This window comes from Ovis canadensis, chromosome 4 (assembly GCF_042477335.2).
Source record: "Ovis canadensis isolate MfBH-ARS-UI-01 breed Bighorn chromosome 4, ARS-UI_OviCan_v2, whole genome shotgun sequence".
NCBI lineage: Eukaryota > Metazoa > Chordata > Mammalia > Artiodactyla > Bovidae > Ovis > Ovis canadensis.
In genome coordinates, this window is record NC_091248.1 from 40,426,136 (window position 1) to 40,447,159 (window position 21,024).

At 38.4% G+C, this 21,024-nt stretch overlaps 1 protein-coding gene across 1 annotated transcript in view; it reads left to right on the forward strand.

Annotated features, from left to right (window-relative positions):
* Nucleotides 1–961: 961 nt before the first annotated feature.
* AHR (aryl hydrocarbon receptor) overlaps nt 962–21,024 on the forward strand; it is a 51,273-nt gene continuing 31,210 nt past the window's right edge. The window contains exons 1-2 of the mRNA XM_069587632.1: nt 962–1,680; nt 12,878–13,065. Of these exons, the coding sequence (XP_069443733.1) occupies nt 1,616–1,680; nt 12,878–13,065 (253 nt within the window). The 5' untranslated portion in view covers nt 962–1,615. The remainder of the gene's footprint in view (nt 1,681–12,877; nt 13,066–21,024) is intronic.

The window sequence follows — 21,024 nt, forward strand, 5'->3', positions numbered from 1 at the left end:
CTTCTTAGTCTGATTGCCCTTCTCCTGACAAGCAAAACACACTCCTGTGTTTACTTTTCTGGGTAAAGGCACAGGAGGAGTCAGAAATGTTGGAGGTACTTGAGATTGCTCTCTCGTTTGTCTATTTCCTTATTATCTGCTCTTTTTCCCCTCCATCCCACTGTCACTTCCCTGGACTTTCACCTGGACTACTTCAACAACTCTAACTACTCTCTCGGCATCCAGTCTTTTTCTCCTGTAATCCAGCTTGCACTGTCATTTAAAACTTCCAAAACACTAGAATGTCTCTTGCCTGCTGTGGATCCTTCAAAGGTTTCCACTGACTGCAGAATAAAATGTGGACTCTTGATCAGGCTTTATGATTTGACCCTAGATTCCTGGATTTCACTTCCAGCTTCTCTCTCTCCAGCTATACCAGACTGCTTATTCTCAAATGCCTCCTGCTGCCTGCCTTCCCACCTTCCTGAAATCTGACTGTAGTGTAACAGTTATTCTGCCTGGGGAAAAGATACTATACTGTCTTGTACGGAGACAAAAATCAAACTCAAAACAAAAAGACAAGAAAAATGCCTAGCCTTCAAGTTCAACTGAGATGTGGCCTCCTGAAGCCTTCTCCTCTAGGAAGATTTATAGTTCCACAGGTTATCTGCCAGCTCACTGTAATGCTTAGCCAAAAGTTGGCTGACTCACTGTCTCTTGCAAAGGTGAATTTAAGCTCACTACTTGGCATTTCTTTCCTTGAGGTTGTCTGATTACAAAGACTTTGGCTACACATAATTTGTTGTCACATGTCTTTATGGACTGGAAATGTGTCCACAGATTCCTCCCCTTGACCTCAAGAAGATGGCTACTGGAGAGGGTGGGGGTCATTACGCCTTACGTCATCACGTGCCGGGAGGGTGGGGCCCTCAAGGGAAATATAGCGGAGGGCGGGGCCAAGTAGGATGGGGCGGGGCTACGAGGGGCGGGGCGGGGCTGGAGGGGGGTCGGGGGCGCTTCTGCTATTCAGCCGGTGCAAGCAGCAGCGGGAGGCATCGCAGGGCGAGTCCACTTGACGCTAGGTTCTGAAAGCGTGACTGGGACCACCGGCTCAGACCAGAGGTAGCCGCATAGCCGAGCGGAAGCTGGTGGCACCCGTAGCGGCGGCCGGAGTCCGAGCTCCGCAGGCGGGAAGCACCCGGGATCGGGGAAATCCCGGGAGCAGCGCAGCGCGGCGGCGCCTCCCTCACCCAAGGGGCCGCAGCGACGGTCACGGGGCGCGCCGCCACAGCGAGCGACCCAGGCCGGGATTTCAAACAGACAGCCCAGGCTCCTCCTCCATTCGCGCCGCCTCACCTGCGGGCAGCGCGGCGCCGCCTCAGCTGGTACAGACGGCACCTGCGCCTCCAGCCTCCCCGGTCTCCGCCCCTCGCCCCTCGGCGCCAGGCCCGGGCCGCGCACCTGGACGTGCGGGGCTGCAGAAGCCCTGCGGCTCGTGGGGTGCTGTGTCTCCGCCATCGCCCCGGGAGGGCGCAGGTGGAGCAGCCGCGGTTAAGTGGAACACCGTCCCAGTTGCCGCCGGGTCCCGGGGACAGGGCCGTCCGCGCCCGGGAGGAGCCGCAGCCAGCCAGGCACCATGAACAGCAGCAGCGCTAACATCACCTACGCCAGTCGTAAGCGGCGGAAGCCGGTGCAGAAAACGTGAGTCTCCGGAGCCTGTCCTCTGTGCTATGGGGAGGTGGGCTCTCAGGCGCGGGACACTGCCGCACCCCGCCCCCAAATCCCCGAGGCCAGGGGATTAGGTCCCTTCCCTGTGCAGTCTGTGGAATCGAGATCTGGAGGCCGGTCGAGAACCCCAGGCCTTGGATTTTTCCGTGATTAATGATTGCATTTTAAAAATTGTGCCCCCCGTTCTCTGCCCCCCCCCGAACCCCTTCTCCAGAGCACCCTTTCACACCTCCAGCCATTTGCAGCGCTGTTCACTGTGCTGTGGTCCTAATTTGTTGACAGCTCTCCTCTGCCCTGTGGGGCTGGTGGATTAGTTAACCTAAGCCCGTCTTGAAATCCCCTTTCACATTTAATATCCTCCTCTGTTAGGTTAGAGGACGGTCACCATTCTTACTCCTGGTAGGGCGAGATGCTTTAAATAGCTAAACACGTGCTGTGTGCAAGAAAGGGGCTGAGTGCCTCTGAAGGTATTTTTTGGTTCCCTGAAACTGGCTTTCTGTTATACTCTTATTTACTTATTTGGCAGTAATTTTGTAGCGCTCAGCGTGAACATATCAATAAAATGTATAGAGGTGATAGCAGCTTTGAGTGAGTGTAGTAGCCAGGATACAGTAGAAGATTTGTATTTTAAGTCATCTTTTGGGGGAGATTTATCACTTTGGAAGTGGTTTTAGGGTCTGCAAATAATTTGGAGATGGAATTATTGAAACAGACATTTTCATTCTTAGCATCATTCTCTTAATTCCCTTTTCCCTCTACTTCAAAGTTTGGTCAATTCTGATAAAGTACAAACTTAGGTTTGTTTGTTTTGGTGGGATATTTATGTGATTATGGCAAATACTTTAATTTTTTTCAGAAAAAAAAAAGAAAAATCCATGCTTAACACAGATTTACTTTTGCGAGTTGGCAATGTTCATGTGTTTATTCCTAATTATTATCCTTGAGTTATTTTACTTCACATTTTTCAAACTTTCATAAACAATTTTAAGAACACTTTAAACGGTTACTCAGAACAAATCAGAAGTGTGCATGTGGCTTAAGACTAAATTTAGGTCACTAATCCAAACCAGAAAAATAGCAGTTTAAAATTAATATTAAAGACCAGTTTAAAGGTTTCAGTATTCTGGGGTTTTAATTTCCTTTTAGAATTTCAGTGATTGCAGTCCTTCAGATTTAGACTTGGCATCAACAGAGGATATTCATCTATAAATAGACTGATTAAAATTTGGAAGACTTATCCTGCAGCGTGGTTGACATTAGGAATACTGTCAAGTCAGCAGTTTTTATCTTGGCAATTCTGTTGACATTGGTTTACAATACTTGTGTTTTATAGAATGGTTTCTTATAAAAAATGTGCTTGTCTAATTTGACTTGGTCCTTGATGGTTATTTAAAATTGAAAGGCATCACAGACACCTCTGTGTATTTTAGTTAATACAAAAGTACACTTGACATAATGTATAATATATATATGTATATCATAGGTTTTATTTGTATAGTTAGAAAACCTGAGAATTTTAAGTTATTGCATTTCAGGAAGTATGTTACACAGGACCTAGGTGACTTCAATGAAATGCTCTAATTTTTGTATTCATTTTAAAGTTTAACATTTGGGGCTTCTTGTTACCATTTTATTAAAGATTTTCCCTGTAAATATATTATTGCACATTTTCTTTTTTTTAAGGATGTACCTTTTATTATTAGCAATTAAATATGCTTTCTAAGACTTTAATATATTTGTGTTTAATATCTCCTGTAATACAACCAAAGTATTTCCACATTCACCCTTATTTTATCTAGTTAGCAGAGATGTTTATCAGATCTTTACTGAGCATCATGCATGGCTTCTAGTCCTACAAACGCCTTAAAATGTCACTGCTCCATAAGAAAAGCCTAGTGCTGACATTTACAGAATCACGGGAAGTTGTTCATAAATTGTTTTTAACTGAATGAAAAATGATGAACTTAAAATGCAGTTAGAGTCCATTTTAAGAATGGAGCCATAAACCCAGTATTTTAATGTTTTTTAAGTTAAATTACTATAACTAATAGACACTCTAATATGTTGGTATATTGTCTGAAAAATTCATCTTGTTTGAGCTGGAAATGATATTAAGATCTGTTTAACTTTGACCTTGTAAGTGAGCCTCTGTATTTTACTTAGAAGAAAATACGTTGTAACATAATCATAGAACTATTAATAAAATGACCATTAAATACAGAATTCTATAAAATTTTGGAATCAAATGGGTGACATCATTTTAACCTGAAAATCTCCCTGTCTTCGATGGTATTTATTAAACAAGATAAACTCCCCCTAGTGGTGAAGTCCAACATTCAAAGTTATCATTATTGATAGTACAAAATGATTTTAAACGTGTTCAGTTTAATCCTACTAAAGTATCTTGTGCATAGTAGACACTCAATAAATGTTTCCTTTCTTTTTAGGGTAATGAAGGGTAGAAAATTAAAGGACCTGAAGCAGCCCTGAATCCAATCTATGTTCCTAAAGAGATTTTCAAAGATATCTTAGGAATAGGTTCTATTCTGTTTCCTTAAATGTTCCTTAAAATAACCCTGCTCCAAAAAAAAACAAAAAAACAAAAAAACAACCAAAACCTTAAATTAAGAAAAAGCAATCTTTTTACTTAAACCCTCCTCTTCTTTTATCAATATTTTTCTTTGGTGGTGAAGGACCTGTTATTCATTTCTTTAATTACTGTGCATCATGAAGATAGGTGAAAAACACAGTACTGAATTAGAGTCTGAATTCCCCCCCACCAATGAAAATAACTTTGGGTGTGTTTTTGTAGTTTTTAAGCTTTATTAATACATAAAAAGTTTTAGTGGTACTTCAGTTTACCATTTCTGCAGAAAATTAGTGCTGAATGTTGGCAAATAATAGGTGTTGATTAAATAAAATCTACACCTGAAAATGATATCAACAGTAGTGATGATCAAACCAGCTATCATGAAGTGTCAGAATTAGAAATAACTCTCAGCCTTTAGGTGACCCTTTAACTTTGGTAACACACTAATAACAGTAATAGAAAAGCAGTGTCTTCCTTGCTGTGTTTATGAAATTGCTGTTCATTCTGTCTAAACTAAATGAATCTCAGTTATATTGATGCCTACTTAGTTGAATAAAATTTTGCAATGTTTTCTTGAAAATGTTAGTTATAAGTGTACTATGATACAATTACCTAAGTAGCTTTAAAAAAAAAAAAAGTCTTTTTAGTTACATACTTATTTCTCCAGTGTTGTTTTTCATTCAAGTAGTTTCCTTCAGATAGTTTACACGTAGTGGCTGTAGAGGCTCTTAGATGTTGGAACTATGAAATAAATGAATGAAAGTGATTAGCTATAGGTAACCTGTTAAAGGAGAAGGAAACGGCAATCCACTCCTGTATTCTTGCCTAGAGAATCCTGTGGACAGAGGAGCTTGGTGGGCTGCTGTGCATAGGGTCGCACAGAGTTGGACACGACTGAAGCGACTTAGCATGCATTGGAGAAGGAAATGGCAACCCACTCCAGTGTTCTTGCCTGGAGAATCCCAGGGACAGAGGAGCCTGGTGGGCTGCCGTGTATGGGGTCGCACAGAGTCGGACACGACTGAAGTGACTCAGTAGCAGCAGCAGCAGCAGCAGCAATCTATTCAAAATAAATGATGAAAAGAGGAAACAGTGAGATATAGGTTGAAAAACACTAGTTCTAAACTAAAAGGTGCAGTCTGGTTTCCTTGCTTTTGTTGGTCCGAGCAAGTGATTGATCAATAAGGCAGGGCAGTCCACACCTACACTGCCACTCTCACAACTAAAATTAGCAGGAGAAAAGTGTTTTATAATCTGTAAAGGCTGCTAATGATAGAGAGGAAACAGAAACTCTTAAATTTCATTCGTAAATACTTTTAGCCTACACTGTCACAGAATGACCATTTCTCCTGTGAAACAGTAAGAGGCAGTCTACGAATATGTTCTCAATTGTGGGTGATGACATGTGGTACTCCACTAGTGAAAACCTTAACATAGTACGTGCTTATTGATGCACATAATTAAGACAGTTGCTTAGAAATGAATATCATCAGATCTTTGACACCAGTACCTTTCTATTTCTGTGCTTCTTTTAAAATTGATTTTTTTGCATACTGGTTTAATGTAACAAAAAACTACTCTTTGTTAATGTTTACTGTGACACAGGCATGCACAGGGCTCTGCAGACATCATTTTATTTCATTTTGATAGTAGTACTATGAAAAGGTTTTATTATTATTTCAGTTTCCTCTATAGGAACCTAAGGTTCAGATTCAAAGTTGTTAGGTAGTAAATGAAAGGCTGAGTCTGAATATCAGATTCTAGGTCTTTTGGCTCCAAAGCTTGTGTTTGTTCCAACTTCACAATATTGTCCAGGTGAATATGTTCAGTGATGCGTATGGTACACCCATATATGGAGATTTCCTTATAATGCTCACTGTTTTTTCTCGAATAGTGTTCTGAAATAAATTATTCAACATTGCCCCTACCTGATGGTATGCTTGTTTCACTCCATATGTACTTTCACGCCCTGCCTTCTTGGTTCCTTTCCTTCTATTTTCATTGAGCTACTACCAGCCTCACCTCCCTCAAAACATTGTTTTCAGTGGCAGCAGAGTAGTCCCTTCTGCTAATGTTCTGTAATTTATTTTGAGGCAGAAATTTTTTCTTTCCAATCTTTCAATACTTCAAGGAGTACTTCAAAGAATATCCTTGAGTTTTGTGAATTTCTGTATGAAGTTTTAGTTCATTCCTTTGGGAAAAATTCCTGTAAGTGGAAATTTAGGGTACAAAAATATGATGTAATTTTAAGGTTGAGCCAGATATTATGCTCTGAAACATACTGTCAGATTACCAAAAAAGTTATATTCCTATTGGTGGTCTGTAGGGGAGCCTATATCCTTGCATTTTTGCTTTGCAAATATTCATTGTCAACTTCATAGGCAAAAAAGATGGGGTGGGCAATTGAACTTCTATGTTGAGATTGTATGTGTGGAATAATAGTATGTTTGCAGATTTTTCTATTAGAGATGTCCTTTACATACTAGTTTTCTTTGTCTTATGTTTTTCAGTTCGCTCTTTTACCTTATTTTTAATGAAATACTATTTTGAAAAGTATTCATTTTAAACAACACATGTACATTAAGAAGTAAAAAATACATGTATAATGTTAAGTTTGGCATACTAAGCATTATCTGATGATCTTTTATTGTGATAGTTATGGTTATCAATGCTATTTAATCTCTTCTTCATCCTCCCAATATAAGTTTTATCACAATTTTGGATTCAATTCACTTGCAGTGTTTCATTACTTTTTAAACCGTATATATTGTATACTGCTGAGTTAAGTGATACACTCTGATTACATTTCCTTTCTGTTCTCCATTGTCATCGATTTCATTGTTTACCTATTTTTCATCTTCCTATTGTTTATATCTGTGTTTACATCTGGGTTTAGCTATGTCTTTGCTTTATCCAAGACAGATTTTGTGTTTCTGTCTCTGATTTCCTTGTTTGGCATGGTTTTCTGGAAGAGAAGGATAGTTGCAGAAAGCCATGTACTCAGCCATCATGGAACTGGAAGCGATTTACGTATCTCTTAAGACCTGATTGAGAAGCCACGTCTCCATGAAACCTTCCCCCTTTATTCTACCTATAGCCGAATCTTACCTTCCTTAATTCTCCAACATAACTTTTAAGGCACCTACATTATTGAGCAATACATTATGTTTGATTTTTGCCATGTTACAGAGTGCATCTTCTCCTAGTAAGAAAGAAAAGCTCTGAAAAGATAAGTGTCTTTTCTTTGTCTTTGTAGCAACTAGAGCATCCTAGTACCATGCACATAGTAGATATCTGAGACTATTAATTTAACAATTGCCCACCACTTAAAATTTTTCATGTTTTAGTGCTTTGCATATGGTAGATGTATTCTATATGGGTTCCAAGGAAAAGACTTAGAAAAAAGTGCATATTCAAAACAGAAGAGGCTAAAGGGATCATCCTTACATTTTTTTTTTTTTCTTTTAGGATTTTGGAAGTAACAGTGGTTTCCAGGGCGTATTTCATGTTCTGGCTTTCATTGTGAAAGTCTTGTGCTAAAGATTACATGCTGTTTGTACCTTATCACTGCTCCTTGAGCATAGCAGAAGCAGGAAAGGGAAGAAGCCATCATCGCCACAGAGTGGGAACAGGAGAGTAATGGAGAAACTAAGACTCCGTACAAGGAACTGCCAGTCGGAATGCTCAGAAGTTTTTGTAGACCTTTTTTGCCTCACATAGGGAAGTAGATACCCAGCTGTATTGAGCTTAATGTGAAATCTGACTTTATTCATGTCATAGATTGCCCTCTCCAGTATCACATGAGGCATATAATTTATGATGGTAGATATTCCGCTTTTAGAGATAAATAAGTATGCACTGAAGCCATAGGGAGGAAATGAAGAATGAATGTGTTTGGAGCTGGGCTTAATGGGATATGGTAGACAGATTTATCGAGGAATACTTCAATATCCTAGCTATTGGAATGAGAGTCATACCGTTGTAGTTGCAGAGAAGGGGTGCTCAGAGTTCTGAAAAACATGAACTTGAGGACATTCAGGTACAGAGACTGGAAATAAACAAGTTATTGGTAAGTAGCTTGAAGCAGTGAGGGTAGATTAAATCATCCACAGGAAAAAGCTGATAGAGCAGACTCAGTCCTGTGATAGGTAATCTCCGTTAGAAAATGTCACCTTAATCTCATAGGATTACTGAAACAGTCTTTGCATGTCATTTTGAGGTTTTATGGTAAATGCCACATAAAAATATGAACATCTACGAACACAGTACTTTATGGTTAAACTGGGTCCTTATGTTTTTTAACTGTGTTTCAAATACTGAGCACAAATTATGAGCCTAAGAGACAGTTTAGCTCGGGATATTAAAAAGGCTTTACAAGGAGCATGCTAGCTGGCATTGGACATACCATTGGGCCTTTTACACCAGTACTTACGGGACACACGGCTTCTAAAGCAAAGCATGGCATGCAGTCAGCTGAAGGCTTGCTTTCACAACAGTTTTGGTTTACAGGTTGGGACAAGATTTTTGTGGTTAAGGCTTAAAAAAAAAATAATAAATTGACTCCTTTACATGATCAGCATCTACCGTCTCTCAGAAGATGTCTGAATTCAAAATATCTCAAATCCAATCTTTTGGAGACATTTACTTATATTTCAAATGTTAGCCTTTTGTTTAAATAGATGGTTGGCAGTATGTTTTGGCATAGGTTTGAAGAGAATACAGAAGTAATGCTTGCATAACTCAAGTCAAGTGTGTTTGATGTAGAATTACTCTCTCTTTTTACTGTTTGGTGCATCTTAAATAGGCCTGGATAAGGGTGAAGTAGTTTCACAAAATAGTTGTGACTATTTCTCACAAAATCAGTGAAAAGGTTTGTCAGGTCTGTTCCTTTAGCTTTAACAATAGTGGATCTGAAATGCCAAGTCCAGTACTTCTCAGCCCTGGCTTTCCTTAGTAACTTTGTGCATTTGACTTTGTTCTGTGACCTGCAAAATATTCTACCCTAATTCTTTTCCCGTCTGCCTTATTGATTCTTCTCTGTCCTCTTTTTGCCCACTGCCTTTCCTCAACTTTATACCTAAATGTTGACATCATTTAGGTATAAATGAGGTCTATCCTTGAGTACCTTCTCTCTGTTTGGCATACCTTCCATTAGAAAATGTAGTTGTTATCCCGAGCTCCAAATCCCAGGCATTTGTGACCTCTCCTCACCAATTTTTTTTTTTTTTCCTGTTACTCCCTGTACCTAGGAAGTCAGCAAGTCAGTCTGGTTGAGTGACCATTTGAGTCTGGCTACATATGAGCTTTGTGGTGGATTCAAAGTGCTCTTAAAAAATCTCAAGCCAGGCCATCCTTACTACCCCACAATCACTCCTTTTGGACAGGCTCCAGTCGTTTCCTTTCTGGACTCTTCTGATCAGCAGCCATCAATTGAGAGTCCTCTTTGTGTCAAGTACTATGCTGAGCATTACAGATACAAAATGATGAAGTTAACAATGTAATAAGAGTAACACATAAGTATATGCAATATAGGTTGCATAGCACTTAGGAAATTTGATCTTCTGCTAAATAGTCCAGTACGTGCATAATAATACATTAATACTGTGGACAGTTTGCAGTGTGTAAAGAAATAGTTTCTGCTAGTGCAGGCCTGACTTCTGCAAAGAGCCAGTACTAGACAGGCAGCAATATCACATGTAGAAGCACTGCTGAACCTCTTTCTCCGACTGTTCTGTTATTTCTTTCTGTGTCTTAGCAGCTTGTCTTGCTTCAGTGTTTGTGTTACTGTCTTCTCCCCAGTGTTTTATAATCATTACTGGAAAGCTCCCAAGAGCACACAACTGGATTTTATTTTCAGTTGTGGGAAATGCTATCAGCCCAGAATACTCCCTCGTGGAATGGCTATCGAAGGCACTTGCATAAGATGCACACAGTGCCTAGTCGGGTGGGAGGAATCATAGGAGTGGGTCGGGGAAGACAGCAAACATGATCTAATTGAGCAGCACTTTGAAGCTTCTGTGACAGAGCACAGGGATACTGGGGAGTAACGTGTATGAGAGCATGAGTACGTATGGGTGACTTATGTCCTGTCTTTGCTCCGGAGAATAACAGGCAAGGAAGGTTTTGCCTGGGGCATCAGAGACCAGAGGAAGAGTTCGGGGCCATAGAGAGATCAAGAGGGGGTTTCGTTTGTTAGGTCAAGGAACGTAAACTGTGCAGAGCTGCTGGGCGGTTTGGATCAGAGGGTGACGGATTTATGTTTGAGAAAAGAGGACTGGCTGTACTGTGGTCTGCCCTGCATCCCATCCCCTCCGTCACCAGAGTTAGGGCAGCCCAAGACTGGTCATGTAAACCCCAGCTGAGAGCTGAAGCTGACTTCCCGATACCAAGGGCCAACTTCATACCATTTCTGTGGGGAAACCTGCTGTTTCCTCTTTCAAGAATTTTTTTCATCAGATGCCCACATGGCTCACTCCTTCACTATATCCTTGTCTGTGCTAAACCATCGCAGCAAGAGACCTTCCTTGCAGATCAAAACCAGCACCACATCACTCCTTGCTTCCTTATCTTGCTTTATTTTTCTTCTCAACACTCACCAGCCTGGAAAGTTATATGCTTATTTGTTTCTTTCTTCATTTGTGTTATTTCTGGATCCTCCCGTCGGAATGTAAGCTTCGGGAGAACAGGGGCTTTCTTCTGTTTTGTTCACAGCCCAGTGTTGTGGGTGTGGCACGTGGTGGGTGGTCAATATTGTTGAAGGGAGTTGGCCCTAACCCGCTTCCCCGTCTCTCTCTTGCACTCTGAGCTTCTCAGATAGTTCCTCTCACTGTTTACCATTTCTCACTTGTGCCGCCTGCTGAAATCCTGTTCACCTTTCAAGGTTCAGCTCATATACCACCTATGGTATAAAAATCTTTTTTCAAGCAGTTGCTCACTATCCTCAGCCCCCTGTAACACTCTCTCAGTGTAGAGGAGAAGAATGTTTTCTGGGACTGCCTGGGACATAATAGGTGCAAACAAATATTTAACAGGTGATTGGTTGGTAGAAAATTATTCAATGGGGTGGACACGCATTATAAGTAAAAGTTGAAATTCAGTTGATTAATTGGAGAAGTGCAGTAACTAGATGTGACTTGAGTTTCATTTCACATGTGATTAGGGAAAATAGCTAGAGAGAGAGTCTTCAGTTTTGACTAGGTATGGAGTTATGCACGAAGTCTGGAGGAAAGTATTTAGGACTTACTTTGTATCTGTGCCACTTTACCAATTTCATACTCTTATTTTTTTGTAGGAATGACAGGAACTATAACAGAAACAAAAAGAAATAAACAAGTTCTGAAGAAATTACCCATTAGGGACAGTGTAAAAAAATATGCTGAATTTTCATATTGCTTTCTATCATATTCTTGCATGAAATATGACTTCTTTAAAAAAAGTATTACTTCTTCATGTTACTTCATGTAACATTGAAAGCATGCTATCTAGAAATGTTTTGATTGAATCAAATTAATAGCATTATACTCAAGCCAATTTATACTTTTAAAAATACTATAATTTGAGTCATCAAAAATACTTTGTCTTCTCTAGTAAAACTGGAAGAAGTCTTCATCTTAAGAATGCTCTTAATATTCTTTATATTTTCAGGTAAATGGAAGGGTGCAGAGACATCTAAAAATGACTTTTTTTTAATAATATCTTCTCTATATTTTAACATTGGGTATCTGATGATCTGTAAATTCACTTTTATGGATTTCTGTTATGAAATCCTGGGTAAGGCCTTTGTGTGAAGTTCAGTTTCTCATTTCTGAACTCAAGTTCTACTCCTACCCATTAGTATCTTTTCTCTCAGATGAAAATCATGCTAAATGATGGAATTTCATTGGATTTTCTAATTGAGACACAAATTATGTCATAAAGATAAAATTTGCCAGTAATTGCAGGTAAGCAATTAACCTCGAATATTTGTCGGTCAATAAATACTAATAACTGAGGTCAGATTTTTCTTGCCTTAATACTGGAGGACCCCATTAGATGGCTGGAGGACCCTGTGGAGATGCAAGAATGGCTTTGAGACGTTCTCACTGTCAGGATGAAAAGTGTTGAATACAGGAAGCTGAGGGTGATGAAGAAACAGCTTTTTATTTAAGGTCATTTCTGTTTATCTACAACCTAAATGATGCCAAGATGATTCTTGTGAAAGAAAGCAAAGGAGGCATAATTTTACATAAGTTATGGAGATTTCTTTCTTCCCCCTAGCAATGGCTGTGTTTGAGGGAGAAAAAAACCCTAGTAGATTTGTTAACTGGGAACCATGTACCACAGATGTATGAGGTGTGGAAGAGGTACTTGGCGTTTTCCTGTGATGGGTTTATAGTTTTTAATAAAACATTACAAAAGAGTTTACCTATTATCTTGTTTTTCTTAATTAAGATGTGAAAGAAGCATTTTGGAAAAAAATTTATATAAACTTGCAGTAGGTTTAAATGTTTTGTTAGAAACATAGTTGAGATGTTATAACATGATAAAAATGTTTGCTCTCTAGATTTTCATGTATTTTATGGAATTCTGTTTGTTTTTCAGTGTCAAGCCAGTCCCAGCTGAAGGAATCAAATCGAATCCTTCAAAGAGGCATAGAGACCGACTGAATACAGAACTGGACCGGCTGGCCAGCCTGCTGCCCTTCCCACAAGATGTTATTAACAAGCTGGACAAACTTTCCGTTCTTAGGCTCAGTGTCAGTTATCTGAGAGCCAAGAGCTTCTTTGATGGTAAGACAGAAGGGTTTAATTTTTCCATAATCGCTTACCAAGTACTTATGTTGCTTATGGCTGTTACTGCTTCTGTGTTGAAAACTGAAAAGATTAGCCTTATGTGAAAAAGATTTGTTTATTGCTGTTGAATAAAACTTGGGTAGCAAAGCCTAATTTTTAATATTTCTAAAAATCAGTTCTCCCGATGTCTTCATCAAACAGATGCTGCCACTTAAAGGATACGTATGTCATTCTTTGAAAATTATAACACATGTTAAGTATGACACTTTCCGGTTCTTCTCCTTCCAACTCAAATTTTTAAAGTCTTTTCTTAATGGAAAGAATGAGACAAATTAACTACTATGATATATTTTTGCTGGGTTTCCTTCACTGTGTTTCACAGATATATCATTTCGTTCGTCCTTTGAAAGTTATGTATAGTTCTGCTGCTTTATAATTAACTATATATTTACTCCAGGAAAATGTAATTAAAATATCTTCTTCCACTGGGAAGAGCATTTCGTTATTGGAGGCAGTGAACTTGACTTGGCTTTCAGTCGCCAGTGTGCCACTGACAACTATTTTGCTTTAATCTTTTAGCATCGCTTGACTCAGCTGAAAGCAAGGGATTTGAACTAGGTGATCTTTGTTAATCGTGTAGTCTGTTGCAGTCATAAAGTATTTTAAATGAAAGTTTTGGTTTGGAAATACTGTTTCAGTGGGTCTCTTCATGCAGAACAATTCCTTGATTTCTCTTTTGTCTGTCTTCTCTGTTTCTGCTTTTATGTCAGAGATTTTAGAAACTGTTCAGTCTTTTAAATGTACCATGCCATTTGACCAACAGCAGTAGAGAATGAATGATACAATCTCAATGACTTATGTCAGTGCTTCTTAACCTTTAACGTGCTCACAATCACATAGGGACCTTGATAAGAGGAAGATGCCTATTCAGTAGGTTTCACTGTCATCAGAGATTTTGCACTTCTTACAGACGGTCAGATGATGCTAACAGTGCTGCCCTTGACACAGTTACAGATGCTTGAATTTGCAGTTGGTGTGCAGAATATCGCAAGACAGTTATTTCGCTTTAGGTTTGTGTTTAGATGGTTTGCTGTGTTTAGTCTGAGCATCTTTTTTATTTATAGGTTTGTTTGCCTGCCATATGTCGTTTATTTTGGGTTAAAAAACTATATAGTTCAGTGATTGCAAATCTGAGCAATATACACTGATTTCAGGATGATAATTTCAGGGAGGGTTATATATTTAAAGGTTCATAGTGGATACTTAACATTTTCTCTGTTCTGTATAAAAAGTCTTTGAATTTTCCAGACCCTTCATCTTTGGGGTGAGTTATGAGATATTGAGTGGTGTGTCTGTGTATCAGCTGTACAGTCATTTTGCGAGCAGGAGCTAGAAACTAACTTTCCAGACTCCCTCTGTTGTTTTTGCAGACCACATCTCGGTTACTTCTGTCTTCTGGGAACCATATATATAGCAAAATCCTGAAGGCTTTTCCCTCGGTCTGTGCTTCTTAAACTATTAGTCCCCAGATGGTCAGCATCAGTTGTCCGCTGGGCATTTCTAACAGATCTTGAGCCTTACTGAGTGCATTGGAATCAAATACACTGGGGTGGTGGCAAGTTTGGGAGCCCCTGTTGTCGACTGTAACCTCAAGGGCACTCCCAGCTTCTTGGGATGCAGTCCTGACCTTCAGCATCTCTTCACATGCGGTGCTGTCAGACCTGTGATGGGGCGTCTGTGACACATACAATGTGGTCTCTGCCCTTAGAGAGTTTATAGTCTAGAAACAAGGAGGCATTATTCCTTCACTCTGATAAAGATGTACTGACATGATCATTTTGCCTTTTTGTTTCCTGTTCCTCCCTCATGGGCAATCAGCTTATATGTTAAAGAGAGGGGGAAAATGTGTAGGATTTTCCTGTTTAGAAGCAGTGGGGCAGAATTGAAGCTGCTTAGAGGATAGCCAGTGTGCAATTTAAGTACTAATATATTAATACTTACTGCTTTTGAGGCTGTCTTTCTCTCTCTCTGTGTGTATATGTGTTTATGCTTACACATATGCCTACACACATTAATATATGCATATTTAATTAAAAACTATCTATACATATTTTTTCATGATTGGATGTGTATCCTGTTAAATCCCACAAGTAAAAGCGTTTCCAAAATCTACCTTATAAAGAATGTCATAGTTTAGCAGGGCTCATTATGGAATTGTTACTTGTTAAAAAGGGTTTTCTGGGCTCTTCACTAGTGAGTTTATGTTTTATTCTGGTTCAGTGTATTTGACAGTAGGCTCTTATTACCCTCTTAGTGTCATTCCTTCATCAAAGTATCTTTCATTTGAGGTCCTTTGAATTACTGGTGTTTATACTTAAGTGTGCCTCAGCATAACTTGGAAAGGTTGTTAAATGCACATTCTAGGATGTGACCTTTCTTTTGCTGATTCTGATTAGGTTTATCCAGAACCCAGGAATCTGTATTTTTATAAGCAATCTAGATAAGTTTAGGACAATGATTTAATCTGATTTTATGCCCTATGTAACTTAAATATTTTTTCTTTGTCTTTAGAAAGACAAATCCAGATGTAGACAGTTTTAGAAAGACTTATGTGTGTTTGCTTGAGGTTAAGTGAAATGTGTACTCTAAGCAGTTACTGTAGGGTTGTTCAATACAGGAATAGAGTTAGGTGGAAGGTGAGTGAAATAATCAGTGAAAAATCCCAAAGTCTCCCCCAGACCACCAGTGGTCTAGGAAGGCAATGCAGTATTTTGGAAGCACACAGAGAATAAAATTTTCAGGTGATCATTATGACCTAAACAGATACTAAGTGCAAACAGGGAAATGTGGAGCTTGAGGACAGTGATTAGGATTTCTGTGTGTGGTGAAAACCACTCTCCCGCTGTTAGGGGGAGAGTAGAGCGAAGGGAAGCTCTAAGTGAATAACAGGATGCAAACAGGGGGTGTGTTAATTCCTGCGGAAAGAACAATATAAACGAGTAATCATACAATCTTGTTAGAAAGGAAACTCAAGTTCTACTGTAACAATAGATATTTTTCCAAGAAAATACATCTATTTATTGCAAGTTTAAATAATCCAACTTGGATGGGATCTTCTTAGACTGTGAAGCCATGACTCTATTTCCATGACTGTCTGAAAAGCAGCACTTAAGTTTCAAGTACAACATTAATCTTGATCCATTTTTAATTAATCAGAACATTCTAAACTATAACTTTAGAGTACTTGAACAAAACTCAGTCATTATGGTAAAGTTAGAAGGTGTTTCTGTACCATTATGAAACTAAAATGGTTTTTAAATACCTTTTGTAATTCAAGATTGTGCTTTATTTATTCTAAATACTGTACACTGTGCTAAATTCATGAAGAAGGAAAAAAGGGGAGGGAAGGCTTTTCTGCCCTCTAATAGTTCAAGATCGAGTGTCTTATAAACTGTGACAAATATAGTATGTGAAATCCGTTAAAAATGTGCACATGAAATATTTATAATGCAACAGTTAGGGAGTATTTTCAAGGGAGGGAAAAGGATTAGAAGCTTGTTAGTTATTAGTTTTGGTTTCAACTAAGGAAATAATGGAGGAAGTCTTTGAATGTTTAATCCTTGAAAACTCTTGAACTACAGGTATTGTAGATAGTAAAGTCCAGAGAATTTTCAGTTTATAATTTCTACTTATTTTATAGATGAAGTAATCATTACAGCATTTTCATTTTCATAATACAATGCTTTATGGTTTTTTTTGGTGCATTTAAACATGCCACATATTGCCTATTTTTTTCACTAGAATAGAAGCTCCTTGAGAATATTGTGTTTATTGTTACACCTTAAATACTTAGGACAGTGCCTGCCCCAGAGTGAGCACTCAGAAAGTCTATTAATTGTATTAACATATCTGAATAACAATGTAAAATTCATGTTGAAATTCTGAATTATATACTTTATATGAAATGTGTCTCTGGGGCTTGGTTTATGATGTTAATATTTTGCAATTTCCAGATAATCTCGCTGTGAATAGCCACTTACAATGACTGTGGTTGGTTCTATCAATTATTTTCTTTTCTTATTTCAGAATCTGCAGAGGCAGGGAATGTTTGTGTTTAGGAGCTGGAGCAGTAAGAGGTTGTTACATGGTCTTTCATCAGTTGGCTGAATCATATAGTGAGACATGTGGAAGTGCTGAAGGACCCAGTCTGCTTTGAACTGACCTTCTCACTGCCCTTTCGCAGCGCTCTCCCTGCAGCCCCTTGCATTCGTGGCTTCTCTGCCTTCGCGTTGTGTTTATTATCTTGCTCCTGAGCCAGGGTCGTTTTCTTCCTTGTTGGCTGTCCCTGTTGCACTTCCCAGTAGTCTGCCAGTCTAGGTGTATTTTTAAGTTATGTCAGCGCCGATGGGACGTACAAATAGGACTCTGAACTTAAAAGGAAAAAGCACTCTCTTTGTACATTCGATAGATGAAAAATCCCAGAGTATAGGGACATTTTAATTTCTGCACCATGGACACATTTAGACATGTTTAAGGATTAACAACCACATATTAATACTAGATTAATTGGAATTGTAAGTGTTTTAAGTTCTGTTCAGTTTCCTCAGCAGCATTGCTCTTCTGGGTTACCTTCCATTCTTGCCAGCTTGACAGTTGAAAGGCTTTTCTAAATTATGTATCTGTGAAGTATTTCTGTAGAGTCTTCTCTATTTTTAGAAAACAAATTTTAAAAATTCCAAATTGCTGTTTTCTGATGTTAGTAATTAAATAGGAACCTAGGAAAGTGCAGTTTTTGCTGCTTGATAGATTAAATCCAAGAGAAGCAAGCCTCTGGACATAAAATGACCAAGTGGACCTGTGACCTGGCAAGTCAGTGCGAAAGCCTGAAATCTTTAACACTGTGCTTATACTTCTCTATCAGATTTCAGATGTTAAAACTCAACTGTCCTTTTCTAATTTTTTTTTAAAGTAGAAAATATAAGGAAGACCTATGTCACAAGCGAGTTTTAAACTCACATAATATGTTACCTCTGAGATGGAGAATATTTAGAATAAAATTTAAATAATGACTGTGATCAATAATAGTTTATTAAGAGAGACTTAGATTTGGGGGGTTGCATGTGACCTAGTCTTTGAAATTGAGTGACGTGAAGGAAAAGGGTTGTTTCCTTCTTCATTATCTCTTAAAGCCAGGATCAAAGAGTGGACGTTGTGCTTGTTAGCCAGTCTGAATCAGTATGGTAATGGTTTATTCTTAGTAAGAGTAACTTCAACTTGTGAACAATGTTAAATTAGATTTCATTATCATTTTAAAAAATATTCATCATCATGTAAGTATCATTTGCATTATTCTACTTTTTGACAGCCCTCCCCAAAATTAATGAGAATGACTAATCCACTTCTGTGTTGAAACACAAGTATCTATAATGAAGTAAAAAAAGGCAGAAAAGTTTTCTTTCTTTGAGACAATAGTAAGTGTCAAGGACATGTGGAATTGTTCATTCTGTAAAATATCCATAGTACTTGTTGTCCCTTTAAATATAGTCTTTAACTGTGAAATCTTACATCCTTCATTATACCTCAGTCATGAGTTACTCTTCATGACATCTTTACAATGAAGATGTACAGATTTAATTTGTGGAAAGGAAAACTCAGAAATAGGAAAAAGGTGATTGTGTCTAGAGGTGAGTTTGGGGATCTGAGTTTGTAATTTCAAAGTTCTGCATTTGCAGCTGTCACGGGGGACAGTTTTCTGGTTATTTGTAAAACTAGATGGGGCTTCCCAGGTAGAGCTAGTGGTAAAGAACCCACCGACCAGTGCAGGAGATGCAAGAGACGTAGGTCAATCCCTGGGTGGGGGAGATTCCCGGAGGAGAGACTGGTTACCCACTCCCATAGTCCTGCCTGGAGAATCCCATGGACAGAGGAGCCTGGTGGGCTCCAGTCCATAGGGTCGCAAAGCTAACGCGACATAACTGAAGCAGCTTAGTACACACAACACAGAAAGCTGGATAACATAGGGGCAGTGAGTCATGAGTCACCGTGCATGCTTAAATAATCACTGTCTTATAAAGCATGAACATTTTGCACATTGGAGTATCTTAAATTCATAGAGTCTAAAAATGCTGTGAGAAGAGGGGATGAGAAGCATCAACTTCTGTTATGTGATGATCTAGAATGTATTCAGCCTCAGTGTTTACCATGGATCTTGGTGGACTCTTTTAAATTAGAAATTGTATGTGCTTTTTTTCTTGGTCTTCCTTTTGTAGATATTTAATTATTCACTTCCAGTTCATTAGGTTTTCAAAAAAGAGTTATTGTGTTTATTCATCTTTAGCTTGTGTGTTTCTCTCAATTTCAGAACATTATCTTGAAAAGTATATATATATTTGAAGTATATATTTGAAGAATGAACTTGAACAAGCAGTAAAAACCAGCTAAGAAATAGAGCCTTTTTAAGGGTTGATATAAAAGTTTAAGATGTTTGTATATGTGTTTTTTTACATTCACTGAATTTGTATGCTAACTTCATTTCCTTTTTTTTAAAAAAAGGAAATTAAATTCTTTAAAAAAAAAATACTGTAGGCCAGGTAATTCACAAAACTTCCAGTATCATACATAGCAACTGTAATTTCTGAGTTCTAGAAATGTCCTAAAAGATCAACACACTTGAAATCATCCAGTAGTGTTGTTTCATTAACCCGCTGTTTTCAGATGATAATTTATGTGCTTTTTTCCCCAGAACCTGAAAACATGAAAATTCTTAACATTCATGATACCTTCCATAAATAAACTCATAAAATTTAGAGATTCTTTTAAATTTTAATTTATGGACTTAATATAACCAGATCCATGCAGATGGAAACATGGATGCATGAAAAGAATGGTAGCTTGAGTCAGGGTGTAGTACATTCAAGGCCTGGCTCTTATATTTAATAGTATGACCTATATGGGTCAGGAATTTAATGTCTCTTTTCCACGTATAGTCCAGCTTACGGCAAAAGAGGCATTAAATTCTGTGGGTGGCGGCTTAGTCGTGTCCAAGTCTTGTGACCCTATGGACTGTAGGCTGCCAGGCTCCTCTGTCCATGGGATTTTCCAGGCAAGAATAGTGGAGCAGGCTGCTGTTTCTTTCTCCCAGGATCTTCCCAACCCAAGGATCAAACCCAAGTCTCCTGCATTGCTGGCAGATTCTTTACTGACTGAGCCACCAGGGAAACCCTTAAATTCTATGAATAAATAAATAAAATGATAGAATTATTTTATGATATTTTATATAGGATACTTTTATCTAGAGTGTTTTTCTTTGCTTTGGCAAGTATTCTTTAAAAACACAGTGACATGCATATCAGAACCTGCACTCATTATGTTCTTTATAACATGTTTTGCTTCTTTCTTGTCTCTTTTAAATTTACTGCTTTAATGAGTTTTCTCTTTGATCATTTCCTAGTGTTATATGACTCTAGGATCCTTGATCCTTACTTGCTTGGCCATGAGCAGTTCCAGTTGGTTATACATTTATGGGCTTAGCTTTCTCTTTAAAGGAAGATTACCACTGGGGAAATATTAAAGCCAGCCCAACTTTTGTAGTTTTCTCTTACCCACCCCCTCCCTCCACCCCCAGTACAGGTTGTAAATGTCTTTAGTTAAATTTTAGTTTGAGAGACTTTGTGAGACTTTTTGTGAGACTTCACTGTTGGTTAATGGAAATATACATCTGCCCTGTTATAGTGTTTTAGAAACTATTTTCACATATAATGTAAAATTAATCCCTTGAGGGTCTGTAATGAGACACAGTAACACTACCACTAATCATTTTTATTCAGTAATTATATATATAGTATTATTTTTTAATGCCCTTATGGCTTTTTGACTTTTTGATTTCTTTGTGTGTGGTATCCTTTCTAAAACTTTTTATTTTATATTGGAGTATAGTTGATTAACAGTGTTGTGATA